At 40.9% G+C, this 25,179-nt stretch overlaps 1 protein-coding gene across 1 annotated transcript; it reads right to left on the reverse strand.

Annotated features, from left to right (window-relative positions):
• Window positions 1–3,485: 3,485 nt before the first annotated feature.
• Window positions 3,486–24,646, reverse strand: LOC116397420 (phospholipase DDHD1-like). The gene is made up of 6 exons (XM_031872823.1): window positions 24,221–24,646; window positions 19,789–19,938; window positions 19,492–19,556; window positions 19,108–19,286; window positions 14,928–15,176; window positions 3,486–6,549 (listed from the first exon to the last, which is right to left on the reverse strand). Exons 2-6 carry the CDS (start codon window positions 19,918–19,920, stop codon window positions 6,365–6,367), a joined length of 810 nt encoding a protein of 269 aa, XP_031728683.1. The 5' UTR covers window positions 19,921–19,938; window positions 24,221–24,646; the 3' UTR covers window positions 3,486–6,364.
• Window positions 24,647–25,179: the final 533 nt, after the last annotated feature.

Below are 25,179 nucleotides of genomic sequence, written 5' to 3' on the forward strand. Positions count from 1 at the left end.
TGACAAATAAGGCTTCTAAAAATGAATTTTTAAAAAGTATTTTCAAATTGGATGTAATGCATATTTTTGAGTGTGGAACAATGTATTTAACCAAGTCTCATTTGTTAAATAACTTTTCAAAGTAGGTAAATGTATTTTTCACAGTATTTTTCGACGTCACCTGCTAAAATAATGTCAGGTAGAGCAACCAGATATTTGTAAAAATATATATATTTTCCTACTATTCATTATGACTGAAATCTTTGACATGTATCCCTTAGGTGTTTACAGTGCCTAACACATACTTATTTTGTGGATGTGTTTTGTATTTAGAACAAATTAAGATTATTGCATTCTATTGTCCATGTTTCTGTTATTTTAAGCACCCAATTTTAGAAAGATAATGATACAAATGTACAAATGAATACATGGAATAGAATAGTTATTCACATTATAGTTTGAATAAATAATATTAAATTATTTATTGCACAAAATTAATGTTTTACCTGGTTGCACGACCTGACATTTAGCAGTTGTACCTCCTGACAATAGGGGACCGGTATACCGGTTTTAATTTCCCATACGATATGAATTTTTCATATACCGTCATACCTGTGCACAGCTGAAATAAATTCTGTTGCTCTTCAACAGGCAGCAAAATATAATGTTCGCCGCTAGGAGTACTATGGACGGAGCTAGTTGTCTTAGCTGTATTGAGAGGGAACCCTAGTCATGGTTTACTTTATAACTTTATGACAACAATTATTGTAACTACAATTAACAACCCACAACTAATGCTCTTTAACAGGGCAAAACACCACGACTCAACAGTTTGTGACAGATAAACAATTTGTAGCACTAATATTTGTACATTTATAAAATTTCTCCGCCGAACTGCATACTGGGTAATGCTCACTAACAGCTGGGACTCCAGTAACGTCACATTAAAGAACAGAAAAGAGCGATGCAGGATGAACAAAGACTGAACAACAAAAGGTATTTAGATCAGACACATATGCAACGCAGAATACGTAATATGTGTGGTATTTGTTATAAATGTACGTTGGTAGTAGACGGTGATAAGAAGCTGTAGGAGCGGCTTCTTCTTCTTCTTCTTTAAATTCCACTGGCGGATCGCTACCAACTTGCATAGGTGCATACCGGTACCTACTGTACCGGAGTGTGCATTTTCAGGGAAACCTTTTCTTCACTGTTCTGATACTAAAATAATAAAATAAAATAAAATTATATATATATATATGTCAGTGGCGGGCCGTCAAGGACTGCAAGGCCTTCTCTGCTGGCCTAAACAGAATCGCAAAGCTATATATTTTTTTTTTTTTAAATAAATGAATAAAAATAAAAACCTATTTTATAATTTAATAATTTTTCTTAAATACATTACATGTATTATAATTTATAAAAATATTTTTCCCATTATCTTATTTTCTCATTGCACAGCTACTGTCGTCCTCAGTTGCTCTGCTTCCAGTGCAGCTTGTTTTAAGTAGAGCTTTTATCCAATCAGATTTCACCTCTGTGTCTCTAGGTAAGAAGAGAGGCCCGAGGCCTGCAGAGTCTCACCTGCAGCCAGTGCAGATTAAAGTAAATGGGGACGATATTGTTGATTGTCATAGTGTTCAACCAATCAGATCTTTAGTTTGACATGTTGGGTGTATTCTTTGACTATCAGAGCCTGCGCGCCGGCCTATAATGACGTCAGCATTACATGCCGCTCAGTGTCCATGCACAGGCTCTGCCGCGAGGTGCAGAGTGTGCTGTGATTGGTCAGTGGGCGAGCACGTGACTATTGTGAAACGAAACTTAACAGCAGAGGCTGTCAGGTAGTGAATCACATCGCGTGATGCAGCTCAGCCAATCAAATATGTACATTCTGACCAGAGTAAGATGTACCAGACACCATGACAGAGGAGACTGAGACGAGGAAAGACACTGCAGAGCAGTACGTTCAATGTTGGAGTTGTGAAAGTAAAATCCTATGACAATCTCTTTGGGTCGCGGGGGGGATCCCACAGCCAGACCAGCTGAGAACATTATATTTTCCTGAATTTAGGCTTTTGCATTTTCTAAATGCTCTAGTGTTATTCAAATGACTCATACATAGTTACAGCCTTAAAAATGAATAGAAGCTGTGGTGCCATAATGTAAGGTGGTATTTCAGCTGCCAGACAGCAGTGAAGGCCCAGGTACGAAATGCATGGCCTGCCCTGCATTAAGGCGGAAAAAAATACCGTGATATACCGTGAAACCGGTAGAGTCTTAAAAAATACCATGATATGGATTTTTGGTCATACCGCCCAGCCCTACCTGACAACATTATTAATAACAGGATTTATGCTGAATAATTGCATTAATACACCAGCATATCATTATTGTAGAAAATGATTAAGGTGGACTCATGATAAGAATAGAGAGAATCACACACTATTTCTTTTCACTGCTTCAATTGATTGAATTTCTGATGATGAATAATACATACATACATACTGATCCGCCCATACACAGATTCACACACACAGATTCAAACTCCTAGTTCTATATGGTAATCTACACAGACATGTATATACACATATATAGTAGGCTACATGATACATACGTGCATACAGTACATATATCCTCATATTAATGAGTATCAATTAGATACTCTTTGGGCTTGTTTTATCTACTTATTCTGAAAGAGTTGAGATAATTATTTTCGCTATAAGATCTCATTGGATGATAAGAATCATCCAATGAGCCATTAAAGCCAACTGCCGGCAGTCACATTTAAAGACATATAATGTGATTGATTGGGGTGATGAGGCATTAAAATTAGCCGATACATTTTCCCAACACTTACGCATTTAACTTGTCTGTGATATTTTGCGTGCTTCTTGTCTAGCCCTCGCAGCGGCATCAGTGTTATATTTTGCCGTGATTATGGTCTTGAATTCCTCATATGCGTTCATGATCATCTCCTGCTCGTCAGCGGAGTAAAAAGAGGCTCTTTCTTTGAGTTTATTTAACATTGTACTGTTAGAAAATCATGGTTTCGGTGATCGACGCGTCCCCCTTTTGACGTAGGACGGGCACGCGCAATTATCCTGATCCTGATAGTCTGGGTCGAATTAACGAGACTGTTTGAGAGCGGATCAGCCTTGGAGAAACCGACATAGCCTGACATAAATCATCTAGTTAATTTAGGCTGGCTAATAGGACATTTGATCGACTTTGCTGAACCACGTACGAGGCCCTGGTGTTGCAGTTTCTCAGAGTACTGTCGTTTAGCGTCTTTCACCGCCCTGCTAAACCTGTACTTTGACTCTTTATACAAGTCTTTGTCCCCACTCCTAAATGCCTGATCCTTGTGCAGCCTTAGCTGTCTGAGTTCTGAACAATTCCGCTGTAAACCAGGGTTTGTCATTGTTGTAACTCACCCTGGTGCTTGTTGGAACACAGCTGTCCTCACAGAAGCTGATGTATGAAGTCACAGCCTCTGTGTACTCATCCAGATTGTTGGTAGCAGTCCTGAAAACATCCCAGTCCCCAAGCACGCCCGAAGATCCTCCATAGCTTCACTGGTCCGCTGCTTTGATTTCCTGACAACAGGCTTACGTTTAATTTCTGCCTGTAAGCAGGAATCAGATGGACCATGACGTGGTCAGAGAGACCCAGTGCAGCACGAGGGACGGCGTAATAGGCCCCGCTGATTGTGGTGTAACAGTGGTCGAAAATGTTCTCCTCTGGTTTAGCATTTAATAGACTGTCTGTATTTGGGGAGTTCATGGCTGAGGTTTCCTTTGTTAAAGTCACCAAGGACAATAACTAGAGAGTCCGGGTAGGTCCGCTCCACACACAGTATCTGGTCGGCGAGCGCGCTGTGCCTCCTGCACGTTGCCCTGCGGTGGAATGTAAACACCGACTAGTATGAATGAAGCGAACTCACGGGGGGAGTAGAAGGGTTTACAGTTTATGATAGAAAGAATCCAGATCAGGAGAACAGTGCGCAGAACCACTGTCACATCGTTATACCATGTGAACGATATGAACATAATTCAAAGGATGCTGGAGTTAAATAAGCAATCAAGCTTAGAAGATTCACATTTGTTCTAATAGCTGACCACTAGAACAGCCTTTCAACAAGATGACTTAACTTTGAGTGCAGTTGGTAGCCAGAGAGAAAAAAGTTGAATCAGAGTATTTTGGAGGCAGAACTGCACTGGAGTCAGAAATCATTTCTTAACTTAATTTAACCTCACTGTGATGAGCCAGCCAGTTTTCCATCTCCAACAGATATTTGAGGTGTAAAACTCATTTACGCCTCCTAGAGAATACAATACATACATCAAATTTAAGAAAATTCAAAAGACTGTAAACATGTATTACAACAAAGCAATGAACATAAGTTCAAAATATATCATTGCAAGCTTGATTCATGGCAGGTTTGAGTGCTTTTTAGTTTGTCATTAAAGTAATTTGTATTTAAAATGTACACCTTGTAGAATCAACAGGTTCTAAATATTGGTCTGCATACCAGTCATGAGTAAATCAAAATACATGAAAGCCCATTGTCTATGTACATCGCACATATCCATGTCATGCTTTGTTTGTGACTTTAACAGGCATCTGTTCCATCTGCAGTCTCTAGAATGATGATGTCATACCGCAATAATTTTATAATAAACAAAAGACTCTTACTTTAAGAATCCCAATTTATTTGTGGATGATTACGTGATGTTTATATGTTTACATTTAAACATGCAGGCAACATTTTTCTTTCCAGATTGTCAGCAATTATTTTTGCATTAAAAACAGTGAAAACTAACTGAATTAAACCGAATTCAGTGTCTTCACTGTTAACAAAAATCATGGTGCCCAATGGCTCCCCTTCTCAGAGTGTAAGAAATCAAATATCAAAAAGAAAACAGGCTGCAACCTGGTTACTTAAGTGCATGAAATACAGACACCCTAAAGCAGCATTGGAATTATACAAAACAGTGACTATGTATATTACCCTTTTATATGCGTAACTGCAGTGATTGTGGCTCTGGGTGCTGACAAAACGCAGGTGACCTACACTCAAAACTGCCTGAATGTATCCTGTGGGACACAGGCGAAGCACTGAAGCTGCTGCTGCTCACACTACCCTTCCTGGGAGAACACAGTGCCAGTGTTCGCCAACTGTTACCTGCTAATAGCTAATGATCAAGAGGTTAAAATCACTAAATGCTGTATTTAGGTTTTAAGATTCGATCTCTGTGTGGAGCATTGTGTTGAAAAATAATTCCCTTTAGCCCTCTTTATAATATGACTTACCATCATCACTATAGGGTTTCTATGTTCTCATTTGAGGCATGAGATTATGAGAAATTATTGAAAATATTTTAACACAAACATAAGCCTAGACCTGGATCCAGCAGTGGGGCTTTCTCTATGACACGGACCAATCAGACACAAAGACCTTCGGTAGGACGTCACTGATACAGCCGGACACAGCAGGGTACAGCATGGGAAACAGTTGTTGTTTTCATTGAGAGAATACCAGGAAAAAGAGGACAGGCACAGTATACTATATGTCCACTCAGTCTGCAAGAGTCAAATCGAGGTTAGAATAGGTTATAATACTTGCTGCTTTTGTTTCTTCTTTACCATGTACCTTGTGTGCACTGTCCACTTTGCTGCTGTGATCCTGTAAATTTCCCCACTGCGGGACTAATAAAGGATTATCTTATTTTATTGAGTGTGTAAACTATGAATGTAGATGTAATGTGTAAAATAGGTAAGTGATTTGTGTGTACGCTTGCAAATAATTTTCAATTCACTCGATTATAACATTTTAGTTTGCTTGGCGAGTAGTATATGGAAGTCTTGGACTGCCAATTCTGAAATGAAATCTTTCAATCAAATTGCAATAGTATTAGCCATTTGTGGGAGAATGATGCATGGCCAATTTAAATTAAAAAAATACAATAAAAACTATACAAATAGTTTTGTGCAACACTGTAGGGTGAACATTGCAGTATTTAGGCTGCTAGCAGGGCTTTAGACTTTAACTCTTGTATTTTAAAAATGTCTTCCAATCAAATCAACTAATAGTCACATATACTAATATGGCATTAATCATTATTTGATTAAACTAAAAGTAAACATGATTTAAAATATGAATATTTTCCAATATTTCACGTTTCCAAATAATATATTAAATTGTTTGTTTTTTTACATTATATTTGTATCTGAATTAAGATATTCGAAAATGAAGAATGACTGAATAAAGAGACTTCATTATTAATTTTATGTTCCATAAATGGGTCTTTCAGTTTATATCTCAAAAAGCGTAAATACAAAGTGATATGACACGTGATGGCTCCATGTGTCAGTTTGCACGTTATGAGGTCTCTGGGTTGTCTTCTGCAGGTTCAAGAGGATCTTGTGGTCTGTACATAAAGGTGAGGAGGAACAGTGCCACATCATAAGAGCACCAATAGGCCGTGTGTGAGGTCACTGCTGACCAATAGCGGCTCTCCACCAAGCCCTCCCGCAGCTCAAAGTCGATGCGTCTCTCCAGTTCCACTAGAACAAAGAAAAAAACAGATTAGTGTCACGGTCCCTGCCTATCTTACAAGTGTGGTTTTGCCAGTTATGTGTCCCTATGTCCCCGAAGGTGTCACAGGAACGTGGTTGTGGCAGAGTAGTGGATGCAGAGCACCTGGTCCTGGAGCTCCTAGGGAATAAAAGCTGTACTCCAGCATTGCTCTGGTCTCTCCTGCACACAAGGACTCATCCCTGCCAGCATCTGCCCGTTTATGCCTTGGTTTGGTCTTCTTTTGTTTCCGCTAACAACACCCCACACTTCATCATGCACACGCAGTCACGTTTACATTACTGACACTACTGACTAACACACTTCACAATGGGTTCTTTACTTCTTTATAATAAATACCTTTAATTTACTATCCTCCATTGTGTCCTTTTCCGTATTTGCAATAGCCTAGGAGCCGGGTTTTGACAGCTGCATACAGTGTCAGAAGAAGATATGCATATTCTTTATGTGTGAAACATGAAACCTGACTACGTCAGAAAACATATACATAAAAATGAGAGATCTCTTCAAAAACTTCCGTCCATCATAGCAGCAGGCTAAGCAAGGTATGGTCCAGATGACTCTCTCCAAACATTTTTAAGCTCCTCTTGTGGGATCTTAGGGCGTTCCTACAACAGATGACATATATAATCTCTCCAGCGTGTTCTGGGTATCTTACCATAGCCTACCTTCGTAAAGGCTCCAAAGGAAGGTGGCAGGTAAGCAACGTAATCAGATGCCCGAACCGTCTCCTTTCAACGCAAAGGAGGAGTGGCTCTATTCCGAGCTCCCTCCAGATGTCTGAGCTCCTAATCTTATCTCTAAGGCTGAGTGTGACTATAGGCTGAGCCTATAGTCACACTTTGGAGGAAACTCATGTTGGACGCTTGTTTCTGCGATCTAGTTCTTTTGTTCACTACCCGAAGTTCATGACCATTGGTGACTGTTGAAATGTAGATTGATTGATGAATTGAAAGCTTTGCCTACCGGCTCAGCTCTCTCTTCACCCAGTCCGGTACAACGGTTAACCAATCTGCCTTTTGATCTCACGCTCCATTTTACGCTCACTCCTGTACAAGACCCTGAGATACTTGAACTCATTCACTTGTGGCAGAAACTCACTCTGACAGTGAACCAGGGCCTCATACTTGGAGGTGCTGACCCACATCTGACCACTTCACACTAGACTGCAAACAGCGGTCTGATGAAGCCAAATGAAACATATCATTTGCAAACTTAACACCCACTGAAAACGTGTTTGACTTCCTGGCGTGAATATGGACATGGGTTTCATTCCACCTCATATAAGGATCACATGGCTCGTGGGAACATTCGCGATGCTCAATACTCCTGCAGAACCCCCCACAGGACTCCCTGGGGGATACGGTCGTAAGCCTTCTCCAAGTCCACAAATCACTCGTAGACTGGATGGGTGTAAAGAGCTGGTCCATGTGGGCGACTGTGGCTCAGTGGTAGAGCAGAGTTGTCCATCAATCAGAGGATCGGCGGTTCGATCCCTGGCTCCCACCTCTTGAGCCCGAGCGTGCCCATTTTTGGGGGCTGTGGAGAAAGCTTAGCATATACCGTCGAAAACAATGCACTTATCACGAACACATATAATGTCGCACATCAAATTAAACATCAGAACCTGGGCTACAAGAATATGTAAGCCGTTTGTACACGCTCCAAACACAACTCAAACAACCAACTAAAATAATTAACAAAATATCATATTCATATTTCGCCAGGAGAACAGCCAGCACATTTCAGGATCTAGCGATCGAAGCTACATGCTAACAAAGAAACTGATACAACAGAAAGCAAGCAAATTCCACACAGATTCCATACATATCGTCAATATCTCTCTCCGTCAAACCATCACCGAGATATGTGCCAACCAACACCAGCAACACAAATCGCTTTACGATCAGCAAATGCTTCTTACCTTTGACGTTTTGACGAAGACAAAGCATTATTGCCGGCATTTTCACACAGATATCTGTTCAACGGATATCCTATGTCTCACTGAAATCATTCCGTGGCTTCAGCGGGGGGCTATTCTGAGCAGGGGTGAGGATTTGACTTTCAGCGTATCGGATCGTACGCTTCACAATACACGGCCCCTTGTTGATTCTGACTGGCTAACAGTGCTGTCAGTCTTCTCCACGAGGGTATAGCTCCATTCTATTGGCTCTACCGATTCAAAAGAGGGGTCATACACTGAAATCGACCAATGGGTTGCAGAGATATTGGCCTGCGTAATCACAGGGAGCTGAAATCCAGAAAAACTCCATTACGCAGAGACACTCAGAGAGGTTTCTGGCTCTCAAAATAAAGCCCAAACTGCTGTATTTGGTTGTAGGTAAAAAAAAATAAAATTCTACACCAAACAAAATGCTAAAAATGTCATAACTTCTCTTACATATGTTTCAACCTGAACTCTTAGTAAATACTAAGATCTGCTAGCTAGCTTTCTGTTTGACAAAAGTCACGTGGGCCACTGACCAATCACGGCGCACGTTAATGCTGCGCTGCACGTTAATGCTGCGCTGCACGTTAATGCTGCGCTGCACGTTAATACTGCGCTGCACTTTAATGCTGCGCTGCACGTTAATGCAGACGTACTTAGCAGGCTACCTGAGTACCACTGGCACGTCAAAGAATACGCCCAACATGGGACCCAAAGAGATTGTCATAGGATTTTACTTTCACAACTCCAACATTGAACGTACTGCTCTGCAGTGTCTTTCCTCGTCTCAGTCTCCTCTGTCATGGTGTCTGGTACATCTTACTCTGGTCAGAATGTACATATTTGATTGGCTGAGCTGCATCACATGATGTGACTCACTACCTGACAGCCTCTGCTGTTAAGTTTCGTTTCACAATAGTCACGTGCTCGCCCACTGACCAATCACAGCACACTCTGCACCTCGCGGCAGAGCCTGTGCATGGACACTGAGCGGCATGTAATGCTGACGTCATTATAGGCCGGCGCGCAGGCTCTGATAGTCAAAGAATACGCCCAACATGTCAAACTAAAGATCTGATTGGTTGAAGACTATGACAATCAACAATATCATCCCCATTCACTTAACCTGCAAAGGCTCTCTAGCGGGCCTCGGGCCTCTCTTCTTACCTAGAGACACAGAGGTGAAATCTGATTGGATAAAAGCTCTCCTTAAAACAAGCTGTGCTGGAAGCAGAGCAACAGAGGCAGACAGTAGCTGTGCAATGAGAAAATAAGATAATGGGAAAAATATTATAATACATGTAGTAGGGCTGCACAATTAATCGAATTTTAATCGCGATCACGATTTTGGCTGCCACGATTAAATGAGCATGATCGTCAGCGATATTGACGTTTAAAATGCGTGCTCTGCTACATATCAAATCAAGCGCTTCCTCAACTAACAGTCAGCCAACCACCAGGGGGCGAACAAGATGGGAGGTGTCATGCGCGCACCCTGCAGACTCCGCTATTAGTAGAAGAGTAGAGAGACAGACAACAGAGCAGATGGTCACGGGCACTGTTGCCAACTTAGCAACTTAGTTGCTAGATTCAGCAACTTTTCAGGCTACTCTAGCAACTTTTTTTTCAAACAGCACCTAGCAACAAATTTAGCAACTTATGAAAATATATTTGGCACTTTTAGCAACTTTTTTAAAGTGACTCAAATGCTAAAATGCACACAGGCATTTTCCCTCTAAATGACACAAAAAAGATTTTCTCCGTCACACACACAGCCACACCCACAACACAAGTGCCTGGCTGCAAAAGTGCATTGCGGGTGACGTCAACAGCATGTGCTCAGCTCGTGCACAGGAGGGGGCAGCAGCCGAGTGAGCCGAGCCGAGTCAGCCGACAGCCCGACAGTGACACGCAGCAAATCATTGTTGGCTGACTGCAGCAGCAGCAGTATGTCTCAGTCAAAATTGTACAGCCTAAAATTGTGTAGTCTACGTAATTACGCAGTTTTACGTTATCACGTAATGACGTCATCACGTAATGACGCAGTTTTACGTTATTACGTAATGACGTCATCAAATAATTACATCACAACGTCATTTAGCAACTTTTAGCAACTAATCGACCTGCCTCTAGCAACTTCCCCGGAAAAATAGTTGCCAACAGTGGTCACTGGTGTCGTGTGAAAGGTAAATCAAATGTCAGGAGCAGAAGGCGAGGAGCTAACCCCTCGAAAAGGATCATCATCCATTGTCTGGAAGTTTTTTGGATTTAGGCCAAGTGATGTTAACCAAGAACAAATCATATGACAGTTAGAGTTGTGTCTGCGCCGCATAGCAATACAACTAACTTGTTCAGACACCTGAAAAATCACCACAAACCACAGTACAACGAATGCATTAAGGCCAAAGCTAACGTTACCTCACTGAATCTCCGTCCATGTCCAACGTCAACCCAGAAAACCATAACAGCGACCCTGCATAGAGCGACAGCGTATCCATCCACCTCCCAAAGACACGCTGAAATAACGGATGCAATCGCATTTCATTTGGCCAAAGACATGTGTCCAATAAATACTGTGAGCAACACACATATTTATTTTTAGTTAGCCCTTTATTTTGGGTAAAAATGTTATTTATATTTTGCTTCAGGTGAATAAGAACCGTATACGTTTTATTTTGATGCAGAGGCGTGTACATTAGCTGGAATGTAGCACAACAATGGAAGTGGAAGCAGAGTTCTTGTTCATTTAAACGTGAAAGTGCAATAAAAAGATGTCCCAAAAATTAATGAATAATCGTGATCGCAATATTGATCAAAATAATCGCGATTATGATTTTGGCCATAAGCGTGCAGCCCTAACATGTAGTGTATTTGTGAAAAATTATTAAACTATAAAATAGCTATAACTTTGTGCTTCTGTTTAGGCCAGCAGAGAAGGCTTAGCTGGCCCTGAAGGCCAACCACTGATATATACACATACATACATACTACATACACACACATATATACATATACACATATATACATACACATATACACATACACAGTTGCACTCAAAATGGTTCAACCCCCACTGCAAATCAGATCCATCCGCAAAATCTACAAACCCCCAGCCGCTCCCAATTAACGACCCAAACAAGAACAACCCAAATAGCTCAACACAACCAATGCCACAAGCGGTCTCCCCAAATCCAACACAAAGTGCCACCACTAATGAACACCGCAGTTCCAAAACCACTCAAACCCCCCATGACAAGCACCTCAAGTACCCGGCAGAGCACCCCTCCGCTGCCACGACCCGATGCAAGCGCAACGCACAGCCAGACACCAGGCCCCGACAGTGCCCCCGAGGAATCTCAGCCCACCCCGGGACTGATGAGCTAAGATCCCCCAGGAACGCCGCCAGAACCCAGCGCCAGGCCACGCCCGCACCAGGCCACAACAGCAAAAGGGCGCTCCACCAAGCACCAAAGCCGCCCGCTGTGAAGGGGCCGAACAACTCAGAGACCGCAGCAGTCACCGAAAGCGGCACTCCGCGCCGAATCCGCAGAAACAACCTGCAACACCAGCCGTGCTGAGCCACTCGAACTGCTCCCGTCTGAGCTGTTAACCGAAAACAGCCGAAAGCCTGCAAAATCCCGCCAACAAACCCAACCCGCAATAGGGGCCGAACAATCGAGTGCAACTGCATTTAGTAAAATAATTTAGTAAAATCAACAAATAAAAAGAAAACAGAATTACAACAGGAAAGCGACGACATCACATAAAAGCCAGTCTGTAAAAATGTGTTTTAAGAAGTGATTTAAAAGAGATTACTGATTCTGCGAGTCTTATCTCCTCAGGCAGCTCGTTCCAAATCCGAGGGGCCCTGATGGCAAAAGGCACGGTCACCTTTAGTTTTCAGCCTCGACATTGGAACAGCCAGAAGGGCCTCACCCGAGGATCTTAGGCTGCGAGCTGGCTCATAGGGGGTTAACATTTCCTCTATATATGTTGGGGCCAGACCCATACGTGCTTTAAAAGTGATCAGTAAAATCTTAAAATCAATTCTAAAACGTACAGGGAGCCAGTGGAGAGAGGCTAGAATTGGGGTGATGTGATGTCGTCTGTTAGAACCAGTGAAGCCGAGCTGCTGCATTCTGAACTAGTTGGAGGCGAGAGAGTGACTTTTGGTTGATGCCAGAAAGAAGGGAGTTACAGTAACCAAGTCTTGAAAAGATGAATGCATGAATTACTTTTTCCAGGTCATGTTGAGAGAGCATTCCTTTGATTTTGGTGATGGTTCTAATTTGTAGAAAACAGGACTGGACAACTTTTGTGACTTGTGGTTTGAAGCTTAAATCTGAATCAAAAAATACTCCTAATTTTCTGGCAGTGGACTTTATGTTAATGGTCAGGGGGCCAAGGGCACTTTTAATGGGAGTGATAGGGTTTGGGGGACTAAATATTATGATTTCTGATTTTGAGTTATTGAGTTGAAGAAAATGTGCCATCCAACAGTTGATATCATTAAGAAAATAGCAGCTAGGCTTCTGGGGTATTCAGGTGTCAAGGGAAGGTATATCTATGTGTCGTCTGCGTAGCAATCAAACGAAACATTGTGACGTTGGATGATATGACCAAGTGGGAGCATGTATATGGAAAATAAAATTGGACCTAAAATTGAACCTTTGCGGTACACCACAGGTAATGTGAGTGTACCGCAGTGTAAAGCCAACAACCAGACATTCCCAGTTAAATCCTTCAAGAGTCTGGGTGGGTTCCTGGTTTTCCTAAAAAAATACATTGTACATTTGGACTATAGCATATGGAAATTTAATTTCATTATTATTGTCATGCTTTACTTGACACCGTCACAACATAATTTAATGCAATACGCATATGTTAGGGTTGTGTGACAATGTGTGTGCTTGTCAGTAGCCCTATCACAAATTGGCATTTTATCCAGTTGAAGCCACATCTTACACTATACTTTTAGTTCCTGCTTGTTTTGATTTATATGTTTTAACTAGGTGTAAGAAATTAGCCATCACATATTCGGCTGTTTAACTTTGATTATGGACAGCATGCCGAGGCTAGTGCAACCGCCTTGTTTTTAGTTTTTAGCTTTGGGAGCCAACTAACGCTACAGAGACTGTGGATACCTAGTGTTTATAATGGGCAAACTGAAAACATGTTGTTTGGTATTATGTGATTTACTAACTTTGGCTCAGATTGTTTTTGATGCTCGACTTGTATATATGATGTTGCAGTGTGATTGTAATGCTTAGACATTAGCTGTTGTGTTTTTTAGTGAAGCAATAGGGGTCAGATTGGCATCTAAATTGAGGGTGTTATGGCCAGGGTCCTGAGGCTGCCCTTCATAACCGAGCGAGGTTCCCAACCACTCAGGGTTCCACCTCCAGTGGTGGCCCTTTAGAGTGGGTCCATCCTGGAGTACTTCCAGTCCTCCTACACCTATTGCACACACACCTAAATCGGTTGATATCCAGCTGTCGGGGGAGGCCAACTTCTTAGCCTGAAATAAGTGATTTCAGGCTAAAATCCTGAAACCAGGTTAACCAAGTTAACCTGGTTTTGTCCCAATAAGGGGGCGTGCGTTTGTTACCTACGTCAAAAGTTACTGAAAAAGCCATCTTCCAGTGCTTCACTCACACTGGGAAGGGGTATCGGTTATACAGCTAGGCTGCACACCTTTTGAGTATCAATATATACAACGCAGTGCCAGTCTCTCAGGGTGTCCCCTCCTCTTCATCCTCTACATGCACCTCCTTGGTAACATCATATGTCCACATGGCCTGTGACACCCTGCTCTACATGTCCACCAAATCCATTTCTCCCACCACTCACTCCACCTTAAAAAACTGCCTCACAGATATAAAGACCTAACTCAAGCTAACTCAAACTCAACAGTGACAAATCTGAAATCCTCATCGGTTGCCTCAAATAACTCAACAAATCCTGCCACAAATTGTGCATTGATAGCTTCACTGTTCCTGATTGCACACACATCCGCAACCTTGGTGTCATCTTTGATCAAACCCTCTCTTTCGAACGCCACGTCAACCCCATTACAAAAAAGACCATATTTAATCTCAAAAACATTGCCTGTCTATACCCCTCCCTCTCCTCCTCCATCACTGAAACACTCATCCACGCCAATACATTGAAAGCTAAGCCGCTGTCGCCAGAGATCATATTGCCCTATTAAGGCCACTGAAGTCTAAACGTTTGTATTTAGCCACTGATCCTATGGTCTGTGATCACCTTGAGCATTGACATTGACAGCAATGGTCAAATGGTAACGGTAATTAGACTTGTACTGTATAGCTTGTACTGTATAGCCGACCACTCAAATCCAGCTGCAGGTAAGTTTCTGACCAAAAGTACAGCACTTACAGGAGGTGTTGTCCATGACAGCTGAGGCGGACTGGTACATGGCAGGCTCCACCTCTGTCCTCCCCTCCTCTAGTTCTTTGTCCTTTTCTTCGATCTCTGCCACTTCCACTCCTGATGCCACATTTTCAACTTCAGAGGCCCCGCCCTCAGAATCTGATGGGTCCTCCTCCACTCCGCCCACCTGGCCACTAGAACGGGAAAAGCGGGAAAACAGGATTCCTCCGATTCCCTTTCCAAGACTGGCAGCACCTGAGGGGCAGTAAGATTCATGCTGCATATACTTCATTCATTTCAGTCAACAGTGGAGTAAAATGTGACAAAAGTTGGGTGAGCATTCCTATGGAAGCCCAGTATTCATGTTAAATTGTTAAATGTTTGGACCTATCACCAGGGCTGTGTTGCCATACATCTACTGAGCCCTCTGACAGGCATCACCACCTCCCTAACTGACCTGTAATAAGATCCTACTCTCACCCAAGCAAAGAACAGATACTTGACGATACAGACTTTTCTGCTTTTTTTGCACATTCTTGGGTGGCTCACTAATCAGAAGATCGGCGGTTAGATCCCCGGCCTCTGCAGTCTATATGTAAAAGTTACTGAACCCAAATTGCTCATTACTGCACGATGTGTGAGTGTGCATGAACATCTAAGACTAGAGAAGTGCTAATACAGTCCATTTACCATTTTGTTGTACCTGTACTCTGTGTAATGACAGTAAACTTTCATTTAACCTAATCTAATTTAGCTCCACTAGTCTTACAAATCGTGACTAGTGACACTAGTGACACTAGTGCCATTCTCTGACCTTCAAAGCGTCCTTGAATTCTATCTTTACCCAAGTGAAGAGCAGATACCGTCACTGTATATCCACAGTTGTCCGTTAAACTTTCAAATAAAGAAACATCGAAATTCATTTTTGTGTGAGTGAAAGATTACAGGCAAATCTACAGGGTCATCAGGATGACCCTCTCAATAGTGACCCTCTCAATGGTGTTTGGTTGACGGTTCACAGTGTGAGCCGTTTAATAAGAGGAGCGGAATCTCCATTCACTCCAATGGACTATTCGTTTTAGTAATGGCGGCTCATGGAGCCTCTTAATAGTTTCTGGAATTTAGCAGCAAATACTAGCAGTGTCATAGAATTGCAGCCAAATAGATATTACTTATCTAATATATTTTACTATTACTGCTTTTACTATCATTATAATTCTAATATATCCACTGCTGCTGTTATTATTAGTAGTAATCCTTTTTCTATTATTATTCTGCTATTATTAATCTGTCTACTGCTATTACTACTCTCATTATATGTATCATTTCTGTAATACGAACTGACTGACATTTTATTATATCGTATTCTTTACACATGACATCTATTGCACATCTGTCCATCCTGGGAGGGGGATCCTGAGTTTTTCCTTTTCTGATGCAAGGGTCCAAGGATGTCTTATGTTGTACGGATTGTAAAGCCATCTAAGGCAAATTTGTGATATTGGGCTATAAAAGTTACATTTTAATTCAATTCAATTTAAAGGTAAGACATTTAAAGAAAGGGACTGTATATTATCAACACATCCGAATCCAATTAACGTGTATTCAAGCATGTTAGTGTCTTATCCACTACTAAACTTGTAGCGTAACGGAGCATTAACAGATAACAGATTAGGTTAGGATGCTGGTTAGCTATACATAATGTTAACCACAAACAGCGCATTTCATATAATGGTGTGAAATTATAGAAAAATGCTTGTGGGGTGTGGGTATTTAAATGTAAGTTAAATATTCCATTAGGGCATGTGATTGTAGAGTGGTGGATGGAGGTGGTGAAATGAGGATATCCAATACAAGCTAACTTACAGAGCTCATAAAGTTAATGTTACACAACAATAAGAAATTGGTGATACATCGCTACTGATATGAATTTAGAATGCATATTCAAGACTTCTAAACGGTAAGAGCATCAGGTATGATGCAGGTCAGGAGTGCTGAGTGGACAATGAAAACATTGAAAACATGACAAGGTACATTTCAAATAAGCCAGGAATAAGGAATAAATGTGTATTATACTTCCATGATAAGGGGTCATACTAAACATTTTTTATGTATTATATAAGTATTAATATTGTGTATGTAATATATATTCCAATCATTTTAAGGATCATACAGCAATGATAACTCAAGGTTACTTCACACACCCAACAACTCGGTTTTGTCTACCCAAAATCATATCCCATAGTGGAGTATACACTCATTACTTAACTAAAAGACAACCAAGAACATGAGATAACTTTACATCAATTCATATTTGTCATACTTTATTAAATTGATTTTCACAACTAATGCCATTTAACTACCTTAATAACTTAAGTTGGGGAACAAAGACCACACCTTAACACCTAATCTTAATTTCCCATCCATGCCTATACAAGTGTGTCTAACCATTTTTCCTCTCTCTTTCAGCACAAATGTAGTGTTTGAATAGGATGATCGTAGGATTGCTCCTGCTGACTTGAGCAAACATGGTGGAGACTGTATACAAGGATGTTCATTTAGTGAATTATGGCCCATTTAGAGTAAAATTCAAACCAATGGATGATGTCACAGTGAGTAAATCCACTTCTTCTATGATTTGGACTCTTGCCACCTGTAAGCTAAATCTACAATAATTCACTTAAGTAAACCTGGTGCCTCCTCAACTCTCTGCATTTGTGTCCAACCCTGTTGGAGTTTTCAAGGCATGAAAAACACCATGTCAAGCCAGCATGTCATTATCAGCTGGAGAAACCCACTAAGCAACAGCCAAATAGTTAATCGCCCTCCGCTATCTCCCATCATATCTGCTATCTGCATCATGTTAACCTAACAGTGTTCAAACAATATGATAGGACAACTAACATGTGTATTGACCCACCAAATGGGCCAGACCACCAGCTCCGGTAGCTCATATAGGGCCCTATATTGCGCCCCCCAGGCGGATGGTTCTAATCTGACCTGTGGCACGATGCTACATTTATCTATCATCCATCTTAGGCTGTCTAACAAGTAACTAGCCTGCTAACTAACATGCAAACTGGCATGCTGCCTAAGCCACTATGTCACAGCTTTCCCATGTTGGCAATCAACATAGTATACACCTCTGACTAACATTATTAGACTGACTGTTCAACAGCCTGTCTAGCATGCAGCCATCCAGCCATCAGAAGCAAGCTGGTCAATCAACCAAACAAACCAGCCAAGCCTCTTCAGCTACATCATCATAGCAAGCAACACACCCTTCACGAGTTACCAGAAGTTCTGGACTTACCTGTTTTTGCCCCAGTCACTAACCTTTCGCCATTCACTGGAAGTGGCTACAGAGTCTGCAATGTTTTTCACTGCCCCTTAAGGCTCTGCCCTCTAACACATCATGAATGATGTCGATACTTGTCAATCTTCACAGGCTTGTATTTAAAATTATATTTGGGGCTACACTCAAAACATTCCCAGCATAATGACCTGGCACACCACTGATCCAGAGTTATAACTTCCTAAACGCAAAGATTTGTCTCAAAATAATTCTTGGGGAAACACGGTGGTTACAGCTGTATTTGTCTGTTAATCCTGCGATATTATTGATTACAGGATTGTAATATACTGGCTTCTAGTTCAGAGAATACCCTGCTTCTCGTTCCAGCCATGTTGCTCTCAACTGGATAAGTAGGTTAAAAAATGAATGACACAGAATAGTTCTCATGAAGTCAGTGCCTCACTTTAGTACTTTGACACACTCATCGTTTTTTTCCATATTTAACTGATATGCCGAGTAGAAGCTTAATAAAGAGGACGTATTTAGTAATAAAAAATAATTATTCCACATTTAATAAAAAATCTAAAATGTCTTTAATCAGCTTACATTGGCCAATAATGTACATTTATTCTCCACACTACATCTGATGCACAGAGGGAAAAAAAACATGCTGTCCAGTCCAGGAGACAGCATGATGTAAGCATGATTGCTTATATTGATTTGTTTAGAGCATGCTTACAGCTGCTTGCCTTGTAAGCAGTAGTGTAGTGTAAGCAGCTGCAGTTTCTCTCAGCTCAGATCAGGTACACGCTGAGTGTGCGGCTGTAATGGTTTCAAATCCATCACAGGTATTTTCCTGTTTTATTTTGTTTTACTTTGCTGTGTGCTTACCCATGATGCTGGCTTTGCCAAGGCTGGTGATGGACTCTCCATAGTGGCGTCTGGCCTGGGGTGGGGAGGTGCAGGGGCTGGGGATGCTCTCTGAGTCGGAGATAGATGCGGTCTCCTTTGGAGGGTTGAGCAGTGTGAGCCGGATCTGATCATACGGTGTTGGGCTGGTGGTGTTGTACCTGCACATCACATCCACATTAACCTCACATCACATTAACAAAATGATTACACAAATAACAGTTTGACAATAAAGAGAGAGAGACAAAAACTGCGGATCAAACATCTCATTAGATCACAGCATCCACTGTTTTGATAAATTCACAGGAGATTTCATAAATAACCAGAATTATATCTCTCATATATACTACCACTTCCACATCTTACCAGTGGATTTGAACAGGTGCAATGTTACTGTAGTGCTTTAAGATTAGAGGCTCCAATCTGTATGCCTGAAACAAACAAACAAAAACAGAGCATATGAGGGTTTCTCACTATTATTTTTTTAACAAATTTTATTTGAATATAGTTTGTTTTCTTGTTTTTTGTTGTAATAATCTAATAACAACACCACAAACTTACACAGCATCCATTAAAAGGTTTGTTAGCCATTACTCATGAACATCATAAATGTTGGTGACAATCGCAATCTTGGCACACTCAGTTGTGGGTAATGTAGCTCACCACAGGGTCTGTGGGATGGAATATGTTGAAGAGGCGTTTGCAGATAGATGTGGGGAGGATGTGGCCCTGCACACCATTGTTTCCCGGCCGGATCCCTCGCAACGCCAAGAAAACAGCCAGAGGAGAGCCCATGCAGAAGAAATTTTCTACCTACCACACAAAAGACAGTCCAACTTCATATGAGAGAATAAGAGAACCCAGTGGATTTGTAGTTTGAATCAGTGGCTTTGTAGTATGAAATATTGAGTTTGTGGTTTGAGTCTGAGGTTTGTATTTTAAATGAGTGAGTTTCTTATTTGAGTCATAGAGTTTGTAGTATGAATCAGAGGGTTTGTATGGAGTCAGACTCATCTCAAAATGAATGAATGCTCACTAAAGGATCACAAATGTATTTTGTGATTTATATAAAAATGACACACCCCAAAATTATTTTTAATGTACACAAAAATAGTTATTGTTATGTATATATATATATATATTATATATATGTATTGTTGTAGTATAGTTATTTGTATTAATGTAAAACAAATTCCACAAAGTTCGCAAAGTATATTTCTGATCCACACAAAAATATTTCTTGTTTTAAATAAAAGTAAGAGAAATCCACAAATATATGTATGCAAACGTATTTGCAATTTTCATCAAAAACATATCTGGATGTTGCATTTATATACAGTATAATCTGTTAAACCTTCATTTAAAAACTGTTTGTCATGTGTGAATATCACTGCAGCTGTGTTGGTTTTTTTCGAGGCTCCCCTGACACAAAAGATTCACAAATGCATTTCTGTCAACAAGGAATTATCTTGAGCCAATCAGATGTCTCCTTCTGTTTCAGCCAATGACGTAAGCATAGATTTCAAAGTATGATTTAATGTGAATACATAATTTTACATTCGTAGAGTCTAAAATAATGAACAGGAGAATGGACATTAAACAAACAACATCCAGCTAGCCGGAGGTGAGATTTTGAGGTCAACCTCAAAATCGTTTCTGGCAGTGATGCTCTAAATGTAAGTGTTGGGATCTGACTATATGGCTTCGACATGTGCTGTGGAACAAAGAGAGTCAGGCCTTCCCTTTTGCAAGCAAAGGTTTCATCCTGATTGTAGTTTGAGCACCAAACCCCCCAGCTCTGAAGAAATTCACATTAGGGTGTGAGTTTCCTCCCCCTAAAAACTATGTGTTACTGAAGTTACCTGAAAGCAGCGCTGCAATCTAATTGGCCGAGAGCCAAGACACCCCAGGACCCCTGTGGTTCAGCCACTGTTCTACAAAACTACCTGCAACCCCCACCTCAATGCTTTTTCCCCTTCGACCTCCGTCGAGCTAGGGAGCACACCAACGTTGTTTCCCTTTGGTCTAACAGTTTATATTCGCTGGCCGAATTCACCAAACTGTCTATTTTATCTTTGTTCGTATCCACGAAGCGAACCCTTTTATTCCTGCAGAAGTGAAGAAGCAAGACTTCTTCAGAAAGAGAGAGAGAGAACTTCCACTCTCCACCAAGCGCCTCGTTTGCTGCGGACATAAGGACGCGAAAATCCCTTATCCAGACGACAGCGAATCTCTCCTACCGAGAGAACACCTCCCGCAGCCGCGCTGCCTGGGCCCAACGAAGCTCAGAAGAACCCCTCAGAAGAACCCCCCCCCCCTCAATCACCACGATTGCATCGTACCGTAAGGCGAAATAGAGTCTGGGCAGAGTTAGAGAGAGTTAATTTGTTTATTTTATCTTGTTCGTGTGCTTAAAGTACTGTTCATTTTTATAACGTGGTGTATGCTTAATAATCGCCGACATCGTTGGGGTTGTGGAGAAGCTAGTGTATTTCAAGCTACCGTGATCTGTGTTGAGCTAGCCGCCTAGTGAGGTCGAAGTTGCTTCTCATCAGTTCAGGAGGTCAGAACCGCCGGCTGAGACAAAGAGTCGCGGTTCTTGCTCCTCTGGCTGAGAGAGCAATCTTCCATACTCCCGCACGGAGCGAAGGATCTTAATCTTTTGTTTTATTTCATTTTGTTTTGTTCCTTTCCCTTCTCTTTTACTAATGCACACATATAGCTTTGAGCTAATGTAGCTACGTGCTAAACGGCTACCGGCACTAGACGCCGGGTCTCCTGTTGGCTATCCGCCATTTTGAGTCCGCGCATGAGAGACGTCACCACGTCCCAACTACGTCATACGTCGCTGAGCTGTTCCCTCGCTCCTCCTCCTTACGCACACACACACACACACACACACACACCCCCCCCCTTTTCAATCGTCTGTTGATTTTAGATAGCGTGCTCATAAATGTATAGTTGTTGTTAGTTTAAATATTAGTTGACTAGATCATTCGTATTAGAATGTAATAAACTCCGTTATATTTTAAAGAGCAGCTGTCTGTGATTACTTTGTGCATGTGTATTGTGATGATAGCTGTATATGTGGTCCACTGCTCGAACTTAAACCTTCACTTTCACTCTGAATGTGTCATAGTACTCAGACTGTTGACATTGTGAGTGAACACAAATTATGAGACTTAGTTTATCGTTTGGTTATTGGTCCCTGTTCGCAGGGTGGTGCCCCGTTGTTATTATTAATAATCATTAATAATGGTTACTGACATTAATAATTCTATTGATGTCAAGAATTTAGATTCTTAGATGCTGATAACCCAAAGACGCTCCTTTACGTTCCCAACATATTGCTGATAACCCCTTTTTGAGGCTATGTTATTCCCAACATAAGTAATAAATGTCTTGGCATTCATGCTTAAATATGTTTGACTAATGAATGCTTGCTTCGTTAGTGATTTGGCATGCAATTAAATACGTTGCTAGCAAACCAAAATAAGCAAATAGGTAACAAGCTTGCAATATCAGACTGCACACATTGACAATTTGCCAGTTTTGCGTTGCTATAGAGACAACCTCAGCCAACCTTACCAGGCTGTTGGGTACAGTACTCACTATATGAGATGGCTAATGGATTTAGCTACAATAGTTAAAGTAGCTAATAGTAGCTAATTAGTAAGCTAATGAAGGTAAATGGACTTGTACTTGTATAGCGCTTTTCTAGTCTTTCGACCGCTGAAGGCAGTTTAACACTACAACTGATCATTCATACACTGATGGCAGGAGCTACCATGCAAGGTGCCACCTCCCCATCAGGGCTATTCATTCACACCCATTCGTACACCAAAGGCACAGCTTTTCGGAAGCAATTTGGGGTTAAGTGTCTTGCCCAAGGACACATCGACATGGACTGGAGGAGCTGGGGATCAAACAGCCGATCTTCTGATTGAAAGATTGGATTTATTTTACATTTATATATCACAATAACTTTTTTGGTGTGCATATTTGTGTGGAGTCGTTTATATATAAATCACATAATACATTTGTGGATCCTTCTGTCTTCTGACTGATATGACTCCATAAGTTTGTAGTTTGACCAAGGAGGTTTGTAGTTTGAATCAGAAGGTTTTGATGTTTCACTGACACAGTTTTATATAATCACAAAGTTTATGATGGTTTGTTGTTTGACTCAGAAGGTATGGAGCTTGATTTAGATGGTCTATAGTTTGAATAAGTTGGTTTTAAGTCAAGGGTTTTATAGGTTAAATAAGAGGGTTTGTAGTTTGAATCTGAGGGTTTATTGTTTGAATCGGAGGGTGTGTGGTATTCATACTTTAAATAAGTGGTTTTGAATCAGAGTATGTTGTACGAATCAGAGGGTTTATAGTTTCAATAAGTAGGTTTGAATCAGTTTGTTTTGCGAATGGTTTTGAAATCTTTGTAGTTCTAATGAGAAGATTTTTTGTATGAATCAAAAGGTTTGAGCTTTTAAGAGTTTGTAGTTTGTATCAGACTAGAGTGAGAATGTCTATAATATTAATGCCTTCCAGATAACTCGGAAGTCAAATGTTCAGCCTCCTACTAGAAAAAGTGGTAAAACATCAATTAAACTGTATTTAATTAAAATGCATACCACCATGCAGTAACACTTGCATGTCAATTGATTGTGTTGCCAAATTATCAGGTATGTGGTTACAGTAATCTACTGCTCAAAAGTTTTTCGGAAAAAATGTAAAAAGAGCACCCCAAATGTGGAGGCTGCAATGCTGAGAGCTGTACACTTGCCCAGAAATATCAGTTTGTCATGGTCAGCCAAGGGCTTTGTTTATGTTTGGCATTGTGCAACTGGAAAACTTGGAGATGAAAATTCCGACCATCTGGAATATGAATCAGTTGTAGTTGAAACCAGAAAGTTTGTAGTTTGAATCAGAACATTTGCAATTTGAATAAGAACGTTTGTAATTTGAATCAGTTTCTTTGTTTGATTCAGAGAGTTTTTGGTTTGAACCAAATCTAGGACACATGCTGAAAAGGAAATGTCTTGCAGCAGCTGATGACAACTGATGGCAGATACAGTAGAGTCAAGTGTCAACTTTACCTTGAATTTCAAGGCTGGCACTGCACAAATCGAGGTACGCAGACCCTGGAACTGATCCTCCAAGTCCCTCAACCTGGGATCATGAATAGTATAAAATAGATTAAAATGACTCCAATGCAGGTTGCATGTTTATTGGGCAGTCTTGCGCTATGTTCAAACAACAAGCAACAAAATGGCTCAAGCACTGGTTTGCATAATTATATTGTTAAATAGCACTAGCAACTGACTAATAGCATTTTCAATGGAATAAAACAGGTTGAAACAGAAACATATGAGGTTGACGCTTCACCGCTTCATTGGACCGCTGAAAAAAGTTGGGAAAAAAGGGTACAGCAAGTGTTCAACGTCAGTTTGTAGTGGTAAGAGTAAATGTTATGATCAGTGGTGGAATGTAACTAAGTATATTTGCTTAAGTACTGTACTTAAGTACAAGCTCAAGGTACTTTACCTGAGTATTTCCATTTTATTCAACTTCGTACTTCCACTCCACTACATCTCAGAGGGAAATATTGTACTTTTTACTCCACTACATTTGTCTGGCAGTTACCAGTTACTTTGCACATTATAATTTTTCAAACCTTTCCTAACTACCCAAACCGAACAAGAGAGTATAAAGGAGTTAAAATGAGCTGCACCTGAAACATCTGCAGCAGGAATAATGATCCAAACAAATATACATATGTAATATCCATATATAATGGTACAACGCTGACAGGGATCATGTTTCTGATAAATTAGTACTTTTATTACTATTGTCTGTAGTCCAATTACCTAATTTTCAGTTTTTTAGTTCAGTGAACGAGTGCTCTGAAGTCAGGTTGAATGTGTGAGGTGAGATGTGAAGGACAGCTGACAGGTGATGTCAGTGAGAGAGGATCTGGATTTGTTAAACTCCATCACGGAGAATGTTTGTTCACATACACACGTGGACAAAATTGTTGGAGTGGGCCAAAATAACA

The sequence above is a fragment of the Anarrhichthys ocellatus genome, unplaced genomic scaffold, assembly GCF_004355925.1.
Source record: "Anarrhichthys ocellatus isolate YVR2014 unplaced genomic scaffold, GSC_Weel_1.0 scaffold66, whole genome shotgun sequence".
NCBI lineage: Eukaryota > Metazoa > Chordata > Actinopteri > Perciformes > Anarhichadidae > Anarrhichthys > Anarrhichthys ocellatus.

Bases quoted from the DNA above. Each gene is read 5' to 3' on its own strand.
- LOC116397420 (XM_031872823.1), bottom strand. From the start codon at position 19,920: ATGGGCTCTCCTCTGGCTGTTTTCTTGGCGTTGCGAGGGATCCGGCCG. The intron at 19,287-19,491 runs GTAAGATGTGGA...TGTGATGTGCAG, and splicing joins GCACCTGTTCAAATCCACTG to GTACAACACCACCAGCCCAA. The intron at 6,550-14,927 runs GTAAGTGCTGTA...TCTTTGTTCTAG, and splicing joins TGTCATGGACAACACCTCCT to TGGAACTGGAGAGACGCATC.